We start from the raw sequence: 23,322 nt of genomic DNA, 5'->3' as shown, positions 1-23,322 counted from the left end.
GTGTATGTGACGTGTTCATTATATCCAGGAGTGAAGACTTTGTCCACATCTGTTGTAAGAAACTCAAATTTAATGAAGCTCCTCACAATGACACAAACATCTAAATAATCTGAATTATTTGACCAATAGCAACTTTTTTTTTAACAGTAACGCAAATAGTTACTTTCCTTGGTAATGAGTTACTTTTATTATAGAGTAATTTAGTTACTAACACAGTTACTTTTTGGAACAAGTAGTGATTAATTATAACTAATGACTTTTTTAAAGTAACGTTCCCAACTCTGTGTACAATACACAATAATCTACTACATTTAGTGAAGCTATGCTACATAGCTAAACAAAGCCCTTAGATAAACTGGAGATACGTTTATCACTTCCATATGAGCGAGTGGATCACATGACCTCCAGTGTGGGGATGCCCACTGAGAGGAAACATCAACATGCCACAGTAAGCCATAAAAATCACCAAGTATGTCCGACGCACTGCTTTGATTTAGCATCTCTATAATCAGCTGAAATCAGCCACTGAGGGTTTTCATGGCCACCGTCCTGCTGTCACACTCCTAAACTTCTAAACAAGCCCTAAGGTGGTGCAGTCTGCAACATGTCATTATCCTCACTAAGTATAGTCGGTTCAAGACACCAGAACAGAGTGTGCACCGTATATCTGGCCTTTATTTAGAGGAATCTCCCATTAACAAGAAGAAATGTGGGGAAAAAGCTGCCTAATTAGGATTTAAACTCACGAGGGACACTTAGCTAAATGGTAATTTTGGTGTAAGAAGCTACAAAAAGCAGGTCTAATTTCAGGACTTTAATTGTACACAGTGAAGGCAAACATGTGCTTTCTCATTCCACACGTGAATTAAACACAAAAACACGGACCGCCAACTTTTACAGTTCAGCAAGAAACGTACAAAGATCTACTTTTTAACTCAAACCTTCTTCTTATTACTTCAGACTAGTACAGTGCCTATTCACGTATGTATTCATATAGTGGGAGGGGCTTAAGTAGAGTTGTCAATTATGGCCAAATGAGTATGTGTTTGAAGGTTGGATGTACAAAGAGGTGTACATACTCTGTACTCTGTAGTGTTATAAAAGGTTTATTTGTGGGTACAAAGTTTGTTTGTTTTTTTTACTCATTTTTATATTTTGTTCGTTTGGTGTATTTTTCTGTAATGTATGTTTTTGGAGTCATTATGTGTATTTTTCTATCATTCTGTTGTGTTTTTTTGCATAAATATTGTTTTTTGTTGCCATTGTAGTTATTCTGGAATCATTTTGTGTATTTTTTTTGTGTAGTTTTGTGTATTTCTGTTGTCATTTTAGTGTATTTTTTGTATAAATATTTAGTTTAGTGTATTTTGAGTCATTTTCATATTTTTGTTGTCGTTTGGTGTATTTTTCTGCAATATATGTTTTTTGGAATCATTTTGTGTGTTTTTGTGCATTTCTGTTGTTGTTTTGTGTATTTTTTGTATAAATATAGTGTTTTTGTTTTATTTTACTCATTTTTATTATAAATACCTTATGTGTGGTGAGGGCGTGTTTTGAGATATGTGTGTGTGTGTGGGACTCTACCTCCTCCATGAGTTCTCTCTCAGACACACGCACACACATCAGCCGCACACATGCACATACTCTGTCACAAGTTGTTGAAATGCGTGTGTAGAGAAAAAAAAATATAAAACGGACCTGCGGGAACTATTTTAAACTTCCGGTAACGCTTCCGTTGTTGCAACTCTCTCTCTCTAAACGGCTCTGTGTGCGTTCAGCATCTACTGTACATCCAAGGTGTGCATTTGGTTCTGTAAATATCAGCGTTTATAATGCCAGACCTTTCTTGCTTTTATTGTAAGATAGATAACTGTAGAGGAGAAAAAAAGAAGCTTTTTTCTAGCAAAGAAATCCAATCTGAGTGTGACCTTTAAAGTGATAATGATGATAATGGCAGCCTGAGCCTGACACTGCTACTGCACAATGTTACTGACTCAACTGTAAAGATTATTATAATAGCCTTTAAATAAACCTTATTTAACACAAATATTTAATGTACTATTATAATTGTATTCACATACTTCCAAATACTTACACATATGATGTAATCATAATTGTAAATGAAAGAATCTGTTGCTGTTGTGATTGTAAATGAATTGTGGTTAAGTTCAGATAATTGACTTTGTAATTGTAATTGGCTTGGAAATTCTGTCAATTACAATTTAATTAAACGCAAACCTGTGGAACCATGTTACAGTTATATGCCTGAACATATGTATTTAACAATTATTAAAATATGTTTCATGTAAACTTTTCCCACTACCCATCACTTCTCTTTAAAATCATTTTACTATTTAAATAAATAAATAAATAAATAAATAAATATAGGGGTATACTGACTAAATAAAAGGCTCAGACGCCCACATCAAAAATATTAATACGTATATTTTCATTGATTAAGAAGCCTAACAAGGTAAACAATAGATGAAAAACTAATTAGATGATAGATAATATTATTTTGTGTATTTTACAGCTGATTTAAGACATGGGTCAAAACTGAGGAATAATTGTGATTAATTTAATTTGAATTTTAGTAATTGAGAACGTAATTGTAAAAACGATATTTGTAATTTTAATTGGAATTGGAGAAAATGCCAGCTGCCGTAATTATAATTGAGTTGTAATTGAACATGGATAATTAATTTAATAGATTACAGTTATTAGGTGTGATGACTTTAAAAACGTCGTCTATCTGAACAAGAAAGAAATAAATCCAAATGAATGCATTGAAATGCTGGAATAATAAATGTGTCATTGATCCATCAATCAATGCATGATCTGTATGTTTTTGTGCCTAGTCATAGACAGTGATGTCATATATAATGTATGACTAATGAATCTATGGAAATACATTTTCGTGAGGTTTTGTGAGAGTGAGAGAGAGAGAGAGACAGTGCACTGGAGTAAAAAGGAACAAAAACGAAGTCATCTGTAAATAAATAATGACGTTGATGCTCCAACTCGCAGAGATGTGAACTACCAGCGTTAGGAACCAAACCCAGATCATGTTGCAGGTGTTTATTTACCTATTTCAATAAAAATGCTCTAAAATAACATCTCAGAGGAATGAGACGTAGGCTCTTGACAATTGTAAAGCAGAAACAGCTCAGAGGCATTTGCACAAACTTCTGATCTTTATAGTGGAAAAAAAAATATCTATTGACTTAAAGATCTGGTAACAACATTTAAATAATTCAATGCGTTCCTGTTGCAGCATGCAAACCATGCAGGGAGAAAATGACAACAAAAGTACACAAAAATACAAGAAAAACAAGTACTAACAAACAAGCACAAAGACAGAAATACACAAAGAATACTCCAAAAAACACAAAATGGCAACAGAAATACACAATATTTACAGGAAAAATACACTAAAGGACGACAGAAATGCACAAAATGCCTCATAATGAACAAGACAACAACAAACATGACAGAAAAACACACAAAATTACTATATTTGTTCTATCCTGTATTAATGCTCAGATCGCTCATTATTCTAATGCTGACATGAATGTTGATCATGTGACCCTCTGATCAAACAAACACATTTTTTTGGCCCTGCTGTGATAATAGTTGCCTACCTCTGCTGTATTTGCTGTTGTTGTTTTAAACTGTAAAGTGTCTTTGAGTTTCTTGAAAAGCGCTTTTAAATAAAAGGCATTATTATTATTATTATTACTGAGTTGTTATGTAATGTGTAAATAGTTTTGATTGATGCACACATGCTGTTATTATGTATTAATTCTTTATCTCTACAATAATAAGTATCCCTTGGGTTGGATTGAGCAGCAGTTTATCAGATTTCGGGATGTTCAATAATCTTAATCAGAGGCTTTTTGATCTTTATGCGTGAGAATTAAGGTCATATAAAGGCTCCGTGATTATTACAGCCGTCCTTTCGTTCTGATTTCATGAGCCACAACACGAGCCTGAACTAAAGCACTGGAAAGTTTCCAAAGAGAGAGAGAGAGAGAGAGAGAGAGAGAGAGAGAGAGAGAGAGGGAGAGAGAGAGAGAGAGAGAGAGAGAAAGAGAGAGAGAGAGAGGGAGAGAGAGAGGGAGAGAGAGCGAGAGAGAGAGAGAGAAAGAGAGCGAGAGAGCGAGAGAGAGACTCTTTCTTTTTTCAGTGACCTCTGAAAATCAGGCAGAAAAACATGAGTTCTCTTGCAGCCTCGAGGGAGACGGAGAAAAAGCCGGCGCAGCAGATGCTGTGAGCGCTCTCCTCTCGTCCTTGAACCTGTGACAGCGAGGAGGCAGAGACTGGTTACTTACCGTCAGGCATCCCATCAGGCTTTGCTCAAAGGGTCGCTGGAAGGCCCGCGGGTCGCCACACCAGTCCAGCAGCTCCGTCGCCGCAGTTTGGAAATTTGCTGGATTTTGTAAGTGCTGGGAGGCAAAAAGAGAAACGTTCAGGACAAAGTTTTATGATGGAAGCATGTCACACTATATTTAAAATACAGAGAGATATTCAAACATTATTGAGAACAAAGAGCAAACAATGTTAGAAATAGATCCTAGACACTGCAGCGCCTCAGCGGTTAAAAACAAATGTCCTTTATTTAGCACATTTCAATTAAACTTTATTTATAAAGCGCAAATTACAACAATAGTCATTTTAAAGCACGAACAAAATAAAATAAAATACTTATGAAAAAATGTATTGGCCAAATACAGTTTAAAACAATACAAGAAATGTGACTTAGTGGATGGTGTGAAAAACTAAAAACATACCAGAAACACTATAATAATCATACTTATTATTATTATAATAATAATAAAGGATGGATATACACATGCATATATGTATGTATATATCCATCCTTTATATTAATATTTATTATTTTATCATAATAATAATAAAAATAATGCATTGGATTTTATTTAGTGTTTTATCATAGACACTCAAAGCGCTTCATAGAATTAAGGCTGGTATGGTCACAACATTATAATTATTATTATTATTATTATTATTATTATTATTATACTCACTGTTAGTCATCTCATGTTTAATAAATGCACTCAATAAAAATCCCCTCCATGTGTAAGAGGAAGGGTTGGGGTCAATTACAATTACATCTTCAATTATCCATGTTCATATACAATTCAATTACGATTGTTTTTTTATCCTCAATTTTACAATTTTGTTCTCAATTACTAAAGTTCAATTACAATTACTGAGCCTGAAATAAAAAACCTAATAAAAGTTAACCTTCCTCTTGTGTTAGCTTTCTGTTAGCATCTCTAATGCTAACGTATTCTAAATCAGCTGTAAAATACATTAAAAACAAATATCTATCATTTAACTTATTTTCTATCTATTGGTTACCTTCATAATTAATGAAAATATATATTTTTATGTGGGCGTCTGAGCCTTTTTTGTGTCAGTATAACCCTAGATTAACTTTTTTTTAATATAAATAATTACTAAAGTTCAATTACAATTTTACTAACTTGTATTAATCACTGTGATGATTGTGAGAAGCATTTTTTCCAATTACAATTCATTAGAAAAAACAACAGTTTTTTTATATGGTAAAATTTGTGAAAGATTGATATGAAACATATTTTAATAATTATTAACTACATGTGTGTAGAACTGTACACATAGAACTGTAACATGGCTCCACAGTTTTGTGTTCAATTATAATTGACAATTTTTATAGAATTTTCATGGCAATTATAATTACAAAGTTAATTATCTGAACTCAATTACAATCTATTACGATTATGATAACAACAGATGTTTAAAAATGACAATTACAATTATAATTACGCCATAATTGTAATTAATTATCAATTATACAATTACAATTATAACTGACCCTAATCCAGGTCACCACCATCAGACTCATCTCATGTTGTTAACACCTCACATAGCACAGCCGTAGATTAGAGGACAAGTCTTTGTAGTGAACTCGTACTAAACAGGAACAAACAGACCCTACTCAATGACATCAAAGGTAAATAAAGTGCTTTGTCAGCTTAAAGTGAAATACATCTGCATGCTTTGAAAGGAGGAGGAAGAGGACAAAGTGACAGCGATGCAACCACCACCACCACCACCACCACGTCGTCACGTCACGCTGCCTTGTTCACGCTCACACTTTAGGGGGCAGCAAAGGTCAGGATTTGATCAGGTTGCCTTCACATCTATTTACAAAGCTTGACGTTTGACAAAGTTGACGTTAATACCAGCTCACCTGATGTTGTCTTTACTACAGAGAAATATTTAACTCTACTGCTGATTCTAGATGCATCTGGAATCTAGACAACAGACCATCATGGATGAAAGCTAAAGAAAAAAAGAGGAAAGGAGGTAGAAAATGTAAAAAAGACACCACCCACCCCCGTCACTGAGGCTTGAAGTGATTACTGTTCTTTGCACTCGGAACAATTGGTCCCTCCAGTGTGGCTGTCACATGGAGAGCTTGGCACTGCCACACCACCAGATGTTCCTGTTACTCCAGCCAAAAACCACCAATCAAATCTAAACTAGTTGCCAACAGAGCCCACGCCTCCCCCTCCACTATCCCCCCCCCACCACTGCACTCCAGTTAAAGTTGGACTTGGTTTAAAAAGGAGAAACAAAGATGTAAAACACAGACAAAACCTCTGACATCATGTCTGGATAATAAACTAAATATAAATCCCACTGATCTCACAATAATGGATTTACCTTCATCTGTATATGTTTGAATCAGATACATGTAGTAGATCAGACTTCTATCATCAAAAAAACTGTTTGTTTGTTTGAGGGTCACATGTTCAACATTCATGACTCAGCATTCAGAATAATGAGTGATCTGAGCATTAATACAGGAAAGAACAAAGAGTTTTTATAGTATTTTATTGTGTTTTTCTGTGTACGTATGTTGTTGTTGTTGTTGTTGTCTTGCTCGTTGTGAGGCATTTTGTGCATTTCTGTTGTTATTTTGTGTATTTTTCCTGTAAAATAAATGTTTTTTGGAATCATAATGTTTATTTGTGTTGTTGTTTTGCTTGTTTGTTTGTACTGTTGGTTTATAGAATCATCTTTTGAGTTTTTCTTGTCTTTTTGTGTACTTTTATTGTCATTTTCTGTAATTGTGTGTATTACTGTTGTCATTTTGTTATTTTTGTAGTAGTTTTTTCTATAAAAACTATCAATTACAATGTAATAAGATGCTAACAGAAAGCTAACACAAGAAGAAGGTTTACGTTTAACAAGTGTTATTTATTTTCATTTAATTCTAATTGTAATTGGAAAAAATGCCTGTCACCATGATTGCAATTGAACATGGATAATTGAAGATATAATTGTAATTGAAAAATGTAATTTCAACTTTTTCAACCTTACTGCTAATGCAAGGCTAATGTAAGGCTAATGCCATTGCTAGGCTACTGCTAATGCTCATGCTAGGTTAGTGCTAATGCTAGGTTAATACTAATGTTAGGTTAGTGATAATGCTAAGTTAGTAATAATGCTAGGCCAGGGCTATTGCTAGGATAATGCCATTGCTAGGCTAATGCTATGTTAGTGCTAATGCTATTGCTAAGCTAATATTAACACTAGGCTAATGCTATGTTAGTGCTAATGCTATTGCTAAGCTAATATTAACACTAGGCTAATGCTGATGCTAAAGCTAGTTAATGCTAATGCTACACCAAGACTAATGCTAGGCTAATGTTAATGCTTGGCTAATGCTAATGCTAGCTAATTACAGTGCAACATGGGTCAGAACCTGCATCCTGACAAGCATTTTCTTCAGGAAATGCAAATATTATAGTTTAAAATGAACATGAGTAATTGAGAACAGAATTGTAATTGACTTTCAGGGGGAAAATATCATTGTAATTTTAATTGTAATTGTAAAAATGCTTGTCACCATTATTGTAATTGAACATGGATAATTGAAGATGTAATTGAAAAATGTAATTGACCCCAACCCTGGCTACTGTAGTGCAATTATTGATGCCTCAGAACACTGAAAACAACAAAATGGAAACAATTGAATTAATCCGTGAATAACAAAGTATAGCAGACAAAACCAGCTGCCCAGCCCGTACTGCAGCAGCACAGACAAGGCTGTCCTCCAGTTTATCTTCAAATACTGACACTTAAGAGGCTGAGGAAGTGCTCCAGCAGTGAGCGAGCACGCTTGTAGTTTCCACCAATGCCCTTATGTATCACTGAGAACAGAGTCTGACAGCAAACTGCACGGCGTCCCCCACAGCGTGGAGGAAAATACCGTCTCTGAAATAGATAGCAACAGTATCAGGCAACTCATCTTCCTGAAAAGTGTTCACAACAATTCAATTCTGGAGACACGAGAGGAAAACAAAGTGTCACGGGAAAAACTATAGGGTAAAATAAGATAACAATTGTTATGGATAGTTTTTTCAGGCCTTCTTTCCTGCTTGGAGGTTAAACAAGTAAACATGATTTTACCCCTCGAGAGAAATCGTTTTTGTTCACTTGGTGGTTTTTAACACTTCTACACAATTCAAATACCCTCTGACACTGAAAAAGAGGGTGAGAAATGTATATAATGTCACTGTCATCTTCTGATTTAATAATATTAAATAACTATGTTTGAATAAGCATTAAAGAATTAAAAAAGCTACAAATACTAAATATATTTAAATTTTATTTTTTTACATTGTACAGACTTGAAGGTTCGACTGTTCCATGATATGTTTATATTCTTTGATATATGGAACAACTTGTTTAAAATATTTTATCATTATTATTATTAATAATAATAATAATAATAATAATAATAATAATAATAATAATAATAATAATAATAATAATAATCTCATTATATTATTTCTTTTGTTTTTATTATTTCGCTACAAATAAATGCAATATAATTTTCTTGGGTGTATGACTTCTAGGGAAGCTTAAGAAATGAGGAACTTTGAGTTATTTAGGGAGAAGGGGTGGGATTAAATAAGCCCCTCCTTTTAAAAAAACATGTACTTAAAAAAAACAAAAAAAAAACAAACAATCGTTTGCATTGTAATGATGCAATTCCTGTAATTTGACATTACCTATTGCTAAATAAACTGACAAATTGAAACTGAACTGAATATGTAATCTAAGAACTCAGGAACAGCTGATTAGAGAGAATAAACGGTCAGTTGGCTTCATGACAGTGTTGACAATCTTAGATCTTTCCTTCCTGGTGCTTTTATTCTGTATAATTCTTTAATGAATGCATCAGATGTAGTGAGATCAATATGACTCATATTAAAGGTCAGATTTCATAAATTGGATGGAAATAAACTCACTATATCAATTGAACCGTCAGTTACAGTTAAGAAAAATAATACAGGGCAGTAATTTCTAAATTACTGCTGCAATGATTTCCTGATTTAACTTTCAACCCGTGTTTCAATCAGGTTGACAGATTCCAATTCCCTTCACTTTATCATTGTGCTCAGCAGTAATTTATCATTGGAGCAACAAAATTAATTTGTCCCCCTGTCCGCTGAGTTGGCTCAGACTATTCAGGCAGACGTGCCACATCTCTCCACACACACACACACACACACACAAAAAAACACCACAATACAAGTGGCTTCATTTATATTCTCCTGTATTGGCTTTAGAGTTCCAAATTTCAGCGTGTACACACTTTCAATTAAAGCAAACAGCTGGATTGGTTTACAATATTTCCTTAATTATTTTAACAGCTTCAATATTGGACAATAGGGAGCAGGGGGAGAAGATAGAGAGTTAATTGTTCTGATTTTCCCTGATAATCATCTTTGTGTGCAGGGGGAGAATAGACGGCCGGCTGAATGGGCTCACTGCTAGTCTAATTGGCAGCACATAAATGGTATTTATTATGCGGCCTTCCCAAACCCTGATTGTCTACCGTACAAAGCTGCCTCTATTAGCAGGGTGCTGGCTCTTACTGGTTGGTTTGAAATGACCCGGTGCTTAACCATTTATTAGATGGACTGGAGACCTCCTTGTCTGCCATGGATCTCTCTAATTGGCATGTTTACCCATGATCTGCAACCTCGGGCGCTAACATTGGGATGTGATGAGTTTGTTTAAATTTCAGCGTTGGAGGGTTAATAAATATAACCCTAGTAGATAAAAAGCTGTTTAAACTATTGTTGAACACAGTTTCTTTATTTAGACATGGACATTTCCTAAATAGAATTACTCTCTTTTGAAATTGAAAATTGACAAATACATTGTTCACGTAGGAGTTCTTATTTTTCTCCTCCTAGGCTTTTAATGCAGCACTAATGACAAGTACTTCATCTCATAGGGTCAAGGTCGCGTCAAGTGTCAAAAACCAAACTTTTCCATATCTCTACAAAAAATTATCGTACAAGTTCGATGCTTACATTTATGAAAAGCTCATCTTAATTTTATTCTTTGGACTGATTTTACCTACCAGTAAAAAGATCAGTGGGGGTCAAAGTTCATGATGTCACAAAAAAAAAAGCTTTTTCCTACAACTTGCCACTGGTACCATTGAACAACATTTCCTTTCAATGTGTGACCTTGACCTTCACTTAAGGTCATATTTAAGGTCAAGAACTCCTCAGAAAATGACTCTGGAATCCAGAACAAAGTGAGACCTCAACGCTCTCAGGACAACGAAGCTCATGTAAAATAAAAACAAACTTTTTTCCCTATAACTTGGCCACAAATTCAGATCCAGTGATCAGACTGGTACCATTGAACAACATTTCCTTTCAATGTGTGACCTTGACCTTCACTCAAGGTCTTATTTAAGGTCAAGGTCAGTCTTCTGTTTTTCCTGTATTATTACTTTCAATTTAATAAGTAAAAATAACAAACTTATCAACAAATCCAGATACAGGTTGTTATTTTCGCCATTTTTTTCAATTTTCAATAGCTAAATACGTATTCAACTTGCGAAAACAGGTCTTGTCTAGTTATTATTATTATTATTAAAAAGAAAGGAAAAAAGGTTGAAAATGCCACTTGGATCTCCACTGTAAACATTCCATTTGTCGACATTTTCATGCATTGCATTGTGGGATGTGGAGTCCCTTAACAGATACATAGAAGCGCTTTTATTTGTAATGTCTTGTTTTCCTACGCTAGACACGCATGTGATTTGCTTGACACGGTTTTTGTTCTAATTTGTTCCCAGTATTCCCCGTGATATCAGATAAAGAAAAAACACTTTATGCACCCATCTCAGTGACTCCACATCCCACAATGCAATGTGTGGAAATACAGGCAGAGATGAAAACAAATGTTCAAGCGCCAATTTCAACCTTTTTTCCTTTCTTTGTGGAGTAAATGATGTTTGATTCATTGATCTCAGGCAGCGTTTCTCAAATCAGGGTACGTGTACCCTTAGGGTACATTAATGTCCATATAGAAAATGTACCAGAGTTAGCCAGAAGCCTATTTTTCACATGTAGTCTCTGGACAGAACATTCAAATGTCACCCTAAAAGATTACAAATGAAAGGAACATCACACTGCCTTTTACAAAACAATGAAAAAATAAACATAAACAGTATTTGATAAGAGACAATCATCAGATATTAAAAGACAAGTAGTATGTTATATAATGTTGTAGCTGGACAAAGGGGTGTGCTTAGATTCAGAAATAAAAGAAAAGGGGTACTTAAGCTAAAACCAGTTTGAGGAGCAATGATCCAAAGCATACACTATGAGTTTATGTGATAAAAATAGCAGCTTTCAGCTCTATCAACAGACCCAGAGGAAGTCTGATGCACTTTTCAAGGTGGTGGACATTAGAGCAGAGAAAATGGTCCGTCACTAAAGAAGAGAGAGATCAAAAGGAGGGAGTCCTCTAGCCTGAGGTTACACAAATATGTCTGTTTCATTCTGTCTGAGTCGTCCTGCAGTAAACGGCGCTGAGAGGAGAACAAAAGCACCCACTGGGAGTCGAAGGCGACGGAGGGGGAGAAGGAGAGGGTGATGATGGGGGAGTGGAGCAGGGAGGGAGCCTCTGCTCTTTGACCCCAGTCAGTAACCCGAGTCACACTGGAGTCCTGATAATGGAGCTGAACAGATTAGTCACTTCACTGTGGCCAAACACGGAGATGGAGAAGCTTTCTGTGTGTGTGTGTGTGTGTGTGTGTGTGTGTGTGTGTGTGTGTGTGTGTACATGTTTACACACAATAAACACACCCAGAAGATGTGAATCGTCTCCTTTTTTCTGCTTTTTACATAACAGAAGGCCATAAATATACATATAAATGATGTAATTTAGAAGATTTTATTACTTTATCACATATGCAGAATTTAGCATTTAACACAGAGGTTCCCAACCTTATTCGGGTTGTGACCCCATTCTGATATGACCCCAGATTTTTTTTTCCCTAGGATAAGTTTACAATCATGTTTGTTAAAGTGTGTTACAAATACAGAAAATCCAGGATTAGTGACCCCCCCAGATATTAATTATACTGCATTTTATTTGAACTAAATGTATATTTGAGAAAGTTTAAGTTTCTGATATGGTTATTTGATATTTATTGTGTTCAATGTGCATTTGCAAAAATCATAATAAAAAAAAAAACAAAACTGAATTTAAATCTGTTTTTTTTAACCAATTACTAGATTTTTCAGGTGACCACATTTTAATTCCAGGCGACCCCACATGGGGTACGGACCCCAAGGTTGAAAAACCCTGATTCAACCCATCCTTCAGGAGCAGCCGTTAGCGTTTCAACCCTCCAGGTAAAAGTGTATGCTTCAAAAACTGCTCCAGTTAAGACTCAAACTCACAACCTCTGCACGGCTAAGCTAATATAAACACCGCACACGCTAACCCGTGGCGTCACAGCAGTTTCACAAAGTAAGTTTGTATTTCCAGAAGTGATTGTAAAACTGATTAGCTCTAAATTAATATGTAATGGTGTCAACCCACAGGCAAGTGTGTTTTTCTACTAATCGTAGATGAAGACTTAAAAACTATCATTTATGAGGGTTACAAATGAAAAGAAAAGCACTTATGCAAATGCACACTTCATTTTCACCTCTCTATGTGTCATTATGCTGCATAAGAATAATTTAGACGAGAACATAATGTGTCTTTTGCTCCGAAACCTATTCAACAAATTATTTTGAAACTTCTGCAAGTCGACATAATTTATCAAATTAGACCTTGATATAAATAACACAGAGAGACAATCACACACGTCTAGTCTATCCTATAGCTCTACTTCTATTATCACCACTGATGTCATCATCTCATACACTTTACACTATTTATTTCTATATATTAAAATAAACCCTGTCAGAACATTAAAGTTGCAGTGATGCTTTGTATTTATTGAAAATAAATATATCAATTAAATATGGAAACGTTTGACATTGCATAGTAATAATAGATTTCACTTTTATCTACACCTATAGAGCTCGTATACACGTTTGGTTTATACCAGGGGTGGTCACAATTATACGCTACTTTTAGCTTTACTTTTCTCTTTGCAATGCCCCTAACCACCTTATTTACACCATTTTAACCATGGGTTAATATTTTCATAATAATCAAATACATAATAATATTGAAACTGTGAAAATTATTGAAATTCTTAAAATTAAAAATATATATTGACATTATGAAAAGAAAAAATGAAGTTTGATTGTATATATATACACACATAAGAAAATCCAAAATAATATTTTCAAAATAAACTCTACAAACTACAGTATGGAGGTGAAAATGTATAGTTTTTCCAGAACTGAAACTGTTATAGTCAGCGTTTCTTTACAGCAACATCTGAGAATATCTCACAGCTCAAACCCACATCAGCACCAAACGCTTCATCAAAGAAGGAGGTTAAAGAGTTGAATCTTTGCTCTGAATCAGGACTCACCAAAGCCTTGTCAGCATTAACCCAAATCCTGTGAGAAGCTGCTGTTAATCCAGCAGGGACGTCAAGTCAGGAAAACTCTCCAAATGCACAATTACACAAAGAAAAACCTACAGTTACAGTTAGCGTAATTATTATTATTATTCTTATTATAGGGTTTTAAAGCAGCTGAGAGCGTAGAGGGTCATGTGACTTAAATGATCAATACCTGACCCAGCGCTCTGTACCTAGCTAACAGGTAGCTATAGCTTTAACCCACATGATTTAGTGGTGCCAGTCAGTGCCACACAGAGCGTTTCAGTCTTTGTAGCTCACTTTGTTCTTTAAAGCAGGGGTTCTCAACCTTGGGGTCATGACCCCGAGACACCTTTTTCTGCAACTACACCAAACTCACCATATTTTAACCTATTTTCATCACTTTTTATTGCCATATTTTTGCTCATTTAAATGTATTTTTGCTGCATTTCTCCCATTTCTGACACTTCTACATCACATTTTAATGACTTTTCTGCACATTTTTTCCACTTTCCAGACATGTTCATCACTTATAAACTCTTTCCACCACTTTTACACCTAATGGCACATATGTTGACCCATTATTGTCACTTTTAACCTCTTTTCACCATATTTCATGCATATTTTTGTCAATGTAATAATAATGTTACCTTTATTGATAACCGTAGTGAAATTCTTCTCTGCATTTCAACCCCTGTGGGGTAGCAGTGGGCTGCTAACTGCAGGCGCCCCCCAGGGAGCAGATGGATTGGATCCACGATTGTTCACACCCATTATTTGCCAGTTTTAACTAAGTGTTCCTACATTAATGTGGGGGTACAGTGGGAACCCCACACTCTAGTACCCCCCCACCATGTGCTGAGAAGCTGAATTGTGTTAAAGGCTTTTACAGTGTGGGTGTGTTATATACTGTAACAGAGCTGATGTCTCACCTGTTTGATACACTGCAGACGATCATTGGTCTGCTGTATGTGTCTGTCCATCGACGGAATCGAGTTCATGTTGATTGTCCCTCTTTGGCCTCTACCTGCCAGCCATCAAAGTGGAGAGCTCTGCAACAGAAACACAGACATATGTGAAGGATCAGCTCTTCCCATCCTATCATTACTGAGATATCACACACAGCAGCAACAACAGTGTGATCCACCAGCCAAACAGAGAGATATTGATTAATCAGGTGACAAACACCTCACAGAGCCCAAAGGACGACATTCCTCTCAACTCATGTGACACCTTTAACAAGGTGGACCGCAGGACTGAGGTCAACCAATTACATTTTTCAATTACAATTACATCTTCAATTATCCATGTTCAATTGGATGATTGAGAGGAAGATTTTTGGTCACGTTGTTATTGATGTAATGTTTTTTGCTGATGATTTTAAATGTTTTTTGCTGATGATTTTAAATGTTTTTTTGCTGATGATTTTAATGTTCTTATTGATTTTTAAGCTGTTGAATGTTTTCTGTTGCATGTTTTTAATCATGTAAAGCACAGTGAGTTGCGTTATACAAATACATTTTCCTTGCCTTCAATTACAACTGAATTATGATTACAATGGCTGACATTTTTTCCAATTTTAATTGAAATGAAATTATTGTTTTCCCCTAAAAGTCAATTACAATTATGTTCTCAATTAATACAGTTTAAAGTGAATTAATCATAATTCCCGAGTGTGAAATAAATAACCCCATGTGTTAGCATCTCTAATGCTAATGGATCAGTTTGACCCATGTTTTAAATCAGCTGTAAAATACACTAATAAATATTATTTATCATTGATTCTAGTTTTTTCTATAGAATTTCCAGACCAATTACAATTACAAAATCAATTATATGAACGCATTTCGAATTCAATTATGATTACAACAGCAACAGACTTTTTTTTGATGACATTTACAGTTGTAATGATTCCGCCATAATTGTAAATAATTATCAATTACATTTCTAATTGATTCCAACCCTGGTGCACGCACGCACACACACACACACACACACACACTGAATGAGCCCCTTCATCCTGGCTTGTGAGAACATTAACTTGGCATGTGCTTCTCTGTTTACATTATTTAGCCATTATGTAATCTTTGGTTAACAATTCTACTCAGAACACCAGACATGCTCTACATTTCAGTCCTATTCCTCTTCTTCCTCCTCCTCCTCTTCCTGCTACATAAGGGTTCCTCTAACAAAGCCCCTTACAGCGCACTATTGATTTTGGAGTAGCAGCTTATGGAAAAACCTCTCTCTCTCTCTCTCTCTCTCTCTCTCTCTCTCTCTCTCTCTGAAACAATTCATGCAAAGCAAACAATGGAGCAATAATCTGACGTGATTCATATCATTATCCCAAGTTAAGAAAGTATTACGAAAAAATAGGTTATCATTTCTGCCTCCGGTTTGTGTGATTTACGGTCACGGTCGGTGTCAAATAAACGTACGGATGTCAGCAATAAGTTACAGCGACCTGCGGCTCGGGGTTGGTGAATTAATGGGCACATGCTGGATACGGGTGGTGAAAAGTCCACCCCTCAATCTTCACCTATCGTCTTCCCGCCTCATTTCGCCTCCTTCAATCTTTCCTTTCATGCTACAGCAGGGACAGCTCATCCTAGACACGCCCCTCCCTCCTCATGCCATCTTTCTCCATTACCATCATGCAGTGAGAATGTTCACTGTACAAAGTACCTGTGATGTGAGTGAGAGAGAGAGTGCATGCTGCAGCACACTGATAATGCTCACTTAGGGCTCTTGTGGTGGATTTAACAGCAGGCCCTGCAGTAATCTACTCTACGAGACAGCTAAAAAGCTTTTATGCTATATTGGAGCTGCTCGCGTCTGTACAGGAGAGGAAAGAAGGGACACAAGAACGTCTTCCTACACGTTAATGAAACAGCCTGTAACGAATAGGTCAGATACATTATTAAGATGCAAACACAAGTAAATAAACGTGTGTAAGTTGAAAAGATAAAAGTGTTCTAGTGATGCTTCAGGTAAGTGATCCAAAGAGGCCCTCAGCCACCAGCAGGTGTCTCCCTGGACCTTCAAAGACCTGACCAGTGGCACAAAGAAGGTGGAGCGGTGTTGCTTTAAGCCCTTACAAGCTCTACAAATCCTCAGCTGCTGCTTCCTAACAGGACCCACTCAGCCCGCCACGGCCTGTCTGACCTTGTGGTTATTGATGAGCGAGTCGACCCGTTCCCTCCACGTCTCCCTTCCCTCCTGCCCTTCCCTTGTACTTTCTCTATGTCATCTTTCTTATCTTTAACACTGAGTTAAAAACGGGGGGAAAGGTTGCAGACTGTTCATATATTCATCTTGTTTCCTAAAGACGTCTGACGTTTCTTTTCTCTACAAATCTGAATGATTTCATGCTTTGACAAAACGATTTTTTGACAAACGATTAAATGATTATAGCCTAGGTTCCCAAAGTGGGGTACAGGTACCCCCAAAGGTATGCAAATTGTCATAGGGGGTACATTAATTAATAAATAAAAAACTGGAAAATAAAGCAGCAGTCAGCAGCCTCCATGAGTTGCCACAAATTATACATTAGACAATGTAAGACTACTACCCATAGTTACAGTTATTATTATTATTATTATTTTTATTATTATTATCATTATTTTGAATTATTATTATTATATATTGTTCCTCAACAGGATAGGTAAAATTCAGTGGCAAATTTCATTGTAGGGCTCCATTATATGTGACATTACATTAGTGTTCGTCATGACCCCATTATAATATGTAATATCACATTTTATTCTTTCTAGAATTAGCTTTTGATAATGGCAACGTTTACATGACATGCTTTAATTCCTTTTGAATTCAGAATAAAAGTTAATTCCTCTTTAAACTGACCTTGTAAACACTTAATTCCTAATGCTAATTTAATTCCGAATTAAACTAAAATAGGTGGCTGGTTTATTCCGATTTTAATTCCAAATTTACTGAGCTTTATTTACCAGTGATTAATTTATATCTGTTCCGTTCTGTGAGCCAAAGTGTTATTGTTGAGCTGTTGCTTCAAAACTACAATGAAAATAAAAGTGAAAACAGTTCTCATGTGTGGTGTTCTGTGTTATAAATATAAATAATATTTATATAAATATATAAATAAAAGGTTTGTTGTGTGTTTTTCCCGACAGACGTGAATACGTCACGTTCTCTCCCTGTCCAATCAGAGCCTTCCCAGCTCCCAGACCTAAAGAGGAATTAAATAAAGTTTTCCATGTAAACCTCTATTCGGTATAACATGTAAACACGAAGCAGAACACTTTAATTCCGAATGCTTTCATTCAGAAAAACTAATTCCGGATTTAAAAAAACAACATGTAACCGTGGCCAATGTTTGTTGACAAAGATTAGCTCAGATATTTCTATAATGCATTTTACTAGATTTATATTTGAAAATCTAGTTTCAAATAGGGTCGGTTACAACCTGAAGAGGTCAGCGTTTTTCACAGAAAACCTGATATCATGAGAAAAATTATATATATATATATATATATACACTAAGTGCTCCGGGAAAAACCTCTCTTTATTCTATTGCCTGATAATTTTTAATATTTTATTTCATTACTTTATATATTTTTTCTTTTCTTTATTTATTTTTGATAGAAATAAAATAAATGAATGAAATCAGAGGAAATCTGAGACGTAAATCCTGAACATTAGAAACCATGCACAGAAAAAGTCAAAGCACGACCACCAAAGATCAAACCTACGTCATTCTGCCTGTAATTAACCAATAGTTAATTAAACACTAGGGCTTTAGTCACAAGTTTACAGATAAACAAGTCCATGAAAATCCCTTGATTAATATAAAAACGGATGTTGTAATAAAAACCTCAATTTCACGTGTTTTCATGTTATCATTCATTTTGTTTTGTTGCCATGAATCCTTTTCATCTCCAATCAAACAGCTGCAAATCTCTAGCCTGATGTTGTCAAGGCTGTGTGTGTGTGTGTGTGTGTGTGTGTGTGTGTGTGTGTGTGTGTGTGTGTGTGTGTGTGTGTGTGTGTGTGTGTGTGTGTGTGTGTGTGTGTGTAATAAATACAGAAGTATGTCTTCCTTCAACCCAATTTACAACAAGTTGAGAGCAGAGGATTCCTGCACAACAAAAGAGCCATGGAGGGGGCATGGGAGAGTAGGAGGAGACGAGGGAGAGCGGCTTTCCTTCCCTATTCAAGGGGGAGCTAAAATATATGTATTGAGTGGAAGCTGTAATAAAACGAAACGGGTGAGGAGATGCAAGCTGGGAACAAATATGAAAGGCAGTGGAGTATGGCGGCAAGGCGATGGAGCACCACCGGAGGATTGGATGAAATTATCTCTTTATAATCAGGGGGCTTCTGCATGGCTGCCTCCTCCATTGCCCGGTGACAGATGAGCCCTACCTCCTCAAATGGGCTTTTCACACTGCTATCAGCCCACCTCTAGGGTAAAACAATGTTTTTCTTCCACCCTTGTACAACTACCGTACTTTAAAGCTTTGTTTCCACACGACACCCTGCAGAGAGAGGGAATTGTCCCTCGTCACACAGGGTCAATGTTTGTCTCATTATTTGATCATCACATTACATAAGTGGTTAACTGGAAAATAGCTGCAGATTTAATTTCAATATAAAGGAGCAGTGTTATGAAAAAATATCACTTTCTAATGGTTTTGCTACAGTGACATACATTCCTTTAGCCTCATTCAGAGGAACAAAGTGTAAAAAGTTCTGTTTCCTCCCTTGTTATTCCACATTTTGTAAATAGTCAGCTCCAAACGGGACAGTTGTGACGTCACATGGCGTAAACTCCTCCTGTTGTGTGGAGTCAGCATCTACAGACACGCCCACTCGCATAGGTCCAAAAACAGCCTGTTTTTAGAAGCGTCATTAAACTGACTTTTCAGAGGCTAAAACTCTGGAAAACAGGTGAGTTTGGGAAAATAAATCTCAAATACTGTGTTTTTGGAGTTCTTAGAACAAATGGAGATGATGGTGAAAAACAACATCATGCTGGACCTTTAACGACACAGGGTCCATGTTTGTCATGTGATCACATTACATACTGTAAATGTGGATACTTACATACTGTAAAGAGCTGCAGATTTATTTAAATTTGATTTAGTTTATTGACTAACGTGAGCAGAGGCAGGGATGGTTGGATGGTTGGATGGATGGATGGATGGATGGATGGATGGAGACTCTGAACAACAGTGAATGAAAACACTAAAGCAGAATATTATCAGCAGTAAGTGAGAGGGCGTTGCTTTTTGAACTTCAAACTCAATCCTGCATCTTTAAACAGAGTCTCTATTAATGTGATGTAGAGGAATGTTGTGCCTTTGCTCCACAGGATAAAAACAGTGAGCGTATAAACAATGATTAGCTTTATCCCACCATCGCAGCAGAACAAATGGATCACAAGCCCTCTCAGCTTTACGGTGGAGCTGCTGAGGTGCAGTAAACAGATTTCATTTAGTCATATAACAATAGCTGCTGAACCAAAAAGAGTCAGACCACTCTGGGGCAGGGTACTGTTGTTGTTCAAACATCCGTTACTTTAGTACATTACATTTCTGACTTTAGGCTACAGGCCACACCTACATCGTGCTCACAAGAGGAAGATACATCGTGACAGATATACAAAGTGACACAAGCAAGAAATGAGATGTAGATAAGCAGACAAGACAGTTTTAAAGACACATGGAACTATACTGGATTACTCTATTTTTTACACAAATCTTTGTGACTGTAAGATATTCTAAGTTTCTTTTTCACTACATGGAAATGTTTATTTATTGGTATTTTCTGTCAGGCGAGATCACAACAAAAGCCCCTGAAGGTCATTAATATAAGAGGTCCAAATTTACCCACAAATCATCAGTGTACAAATCATTTGACCTTCTTCCATTAAAACATTTTATACAAAAAAAACAAATTTGACAGATAAAAAAGGAAAATGTTCACGTGAAACTGCAAATTTAACGAGCAAACAGAAAGCAACAAATTTATACTGAATGTGCATATTTTACGTAAAATTACAAATTAACAAGAAAAAAAACAGAAATGTTACAGAAAAATGCTAATCTAATGTAAGAAAAAAAATTGAACTGCACGAAAGTATTTAAACTACCGTATTATCAGGATAAAAGCTGCAACTTTTTTTCATTTAAAATTGCGGATGTGAACTTGCGTATGCAGGTCACATTCAGTTATTACTCTTAACTGATTTATTTTAATGTGTAATATGAGAGAGCAACAAAAAAAATTGGATTCCTCCTAAAATCTGAATTGTGCATTAAGACGTGCTAGCTAGGAGTGGTTAGCAAAGTTAGTGAGTTGATTAAAGGCAGTGGCTATTCGTACGGTTGCCGTATCAATATACCGACATTCTATTCTTACACAGCTCCCCTCATTGGCCAGTTTAGGTCACGTGACTAAGACTAAAACCTAACTGTAAACGTAACCCTAACCCTAAAAGTTGTTGTGATATAGGGTTATAACCAAACCCCAACCCTAAGTATGTGTACTTTGGTAAACGTACCAATAGCACCGGTGGTTGTCCGTACGGCAACTGTACAAAGACACTTTCTTTATTAAACTAAAGGAATAAATGAGCTTTGACCATCCACGTCTGTATTGGTGCTCCGGTCCAGAGGCTAACACGCAGACATTAAACATTCAACAGGCAGATTTTAATACTTTGCATGAAGTCACTAAACCATGACACTAATATTCAGACAAGCTCCTTTTAACAAGGCATGACTTATACAGATGTTGTTTTTTGTATTTCTTAAATATTGACTTATATTCCCAAGTAATTTATAGTCTGGAAATTACAGTAATTATTGTACAAGCCCCTCCTCATTGGGACAAACTCACCTGTTGAATGAAAGTCCAAACCAGGCTCCGTACGTGCTGATGCATCAGATTATTCATCAAAACGCCAAACAAAAAAATGACACTTTTACAAAGTTCAAATTTGGAAAAGGCCCTGAAACCATACGAGCAGCAAACTATAGCAAAAATATAGAGCTGGGTAGAATATCAAGAATCAAAGGAAAATGTTCTTATTATGTGTATTTGTTTATTTAAAGCTGAATGTTTTTATTTGAACTCTCCTGATGTTCTGACACATGTAAATGTAACTGTAGTGAAAACACTTTTTCTACATCCTGGGTAACATACAAAGAGAAAACGCTCAAATGTGACAATGTGAGTAAAAAGACAAAAAAAAAAACATTCTGGCGAAAACCGCTCATCACGCACACACACGGTTCTTCTCACGTTTTCTTTGAGTGCTGGACAAGCATCATGATACCATAACAACACCCTCACTCACTCCTAATGTCTATGCAACAACACCACAGCAGTGTGCTGGTGTAACACCCCCCCCCAACCACAATTACACACACCTCCACCTCGCTAATCGAAAAGTACGGAGCTAAGCACTGCTGACACCAATAAACCTGAACAAGTGAGAGAATCCTCAGCCTCCATCTGGCACCTTATGGGGACGCAGGGGGATGTAGTTGTGAAGGTGAGGTGCATCCCTGGGAGTCGTTTGTTGTAGGTGAATTAGGTGATAAACGATTAATCATTGGCTACAGGGCTCAACTGATGGTAGCATTTGTTTAAGGGTGGATTGATGATGAGGAGGGGGAAAAAGCATCTTCACAATAGGCCCAGGCAATATATCAAAATTTTTGTTATGGTGATATAGAAAATTACAATATTGCCTATATTGATATATTTTTATTTCATAGCTTATGTTTTTTAAATTAAAATACCCAGAACAGGATAAAGCACATTTAAATAGATTACTGACCCAGACCTTCCCCTAAACAAGCCACACTACAGAATTCACTCACATGTGCTGTCCCTTATAGCAGAAAAAGCAAAAGCTGCACATATTGTGCAGCTGTTTGTGAATAAATGAAACTTTGAGGCATTTTGCATCAGAAAATTTAACCCAGGATTGTCTCCCTGGGTTATTGAGTTAAAAGTACTGATATATACCGCCATTTTGAGAAAAAAATATCGGAATATGAATCTTGGTCCATATCGTCCAGCCCTACTTCACAATTGTGATTTTAATGAACTTTGATTCCAAGACATGCCTGTTTTTTTCAGCCAGAATTAAAGCTCAACACTGTACATGGATGCTGTTTTTTTTGCTGTGAGGGAGGGGCTTTTAGCTTGTAGAGGGCACCTCTAGGACTCCAGGTGTCTGCAGGGTAAGTGGCCAGGCGGGCAGCGAGGACAAAGCAGGGTTTGTTCAAATGAAGAAGAATCAAAAAAGAGGATGGAAATGTGTATGAAACGGTGCCGCTTCCATTGTTGCTTTACAGAATGTGCCATAATCCCAGGCAGGCTTCATCCAGAGCTGGCACGGAGGATAATATGAGCTGTTCCACCTC

The 23,322-nt window shown here is 36.2% G+C and overlaps 1 protein-coding gene across 1 annotated transcript in view; it reads right to left on the bottom strand.

Annotated features, from left to right (window-relative positions):
• The window catches only part of LOC114481094 (zinc finger MIZ domain-containing protein 1-like), a 132,524-nt gene that overhangs the window by 33,326 nt on the left and 75,876 nt on the right, over positions 1-23,322 (bottom strand). The window contains 2 exon segments of the mRNA XM_028475477.1: positions 4,332-4,445; positions 14,839-14,958. Coding sequence (XP_028331278.1) covers positions 4,332-4,445; positions 14,839-14,907 — 183 coding nt within the window. The 5' untranslated portion in view covers positions 14,908-14,958.

This window comes from Gouania willdenowi, chromosome 19 (genome assembly GCF_900634775.1).
Source record: "Gouania willdenowi chromosome 19, fGouWil2.1, whole genome shotgun sequence".
Taxonomy (NCBI): Eukaryota; Metazoa; Chordata; class Actinopteri; order Blenniiformes; family Gobiesocidae; genus Gouania; species Gouania willdenowi.
Note: the sequence above shows the minus strand (reverse complement) of the source record. Positions and strands in the feature narration are given on the sequence as shown.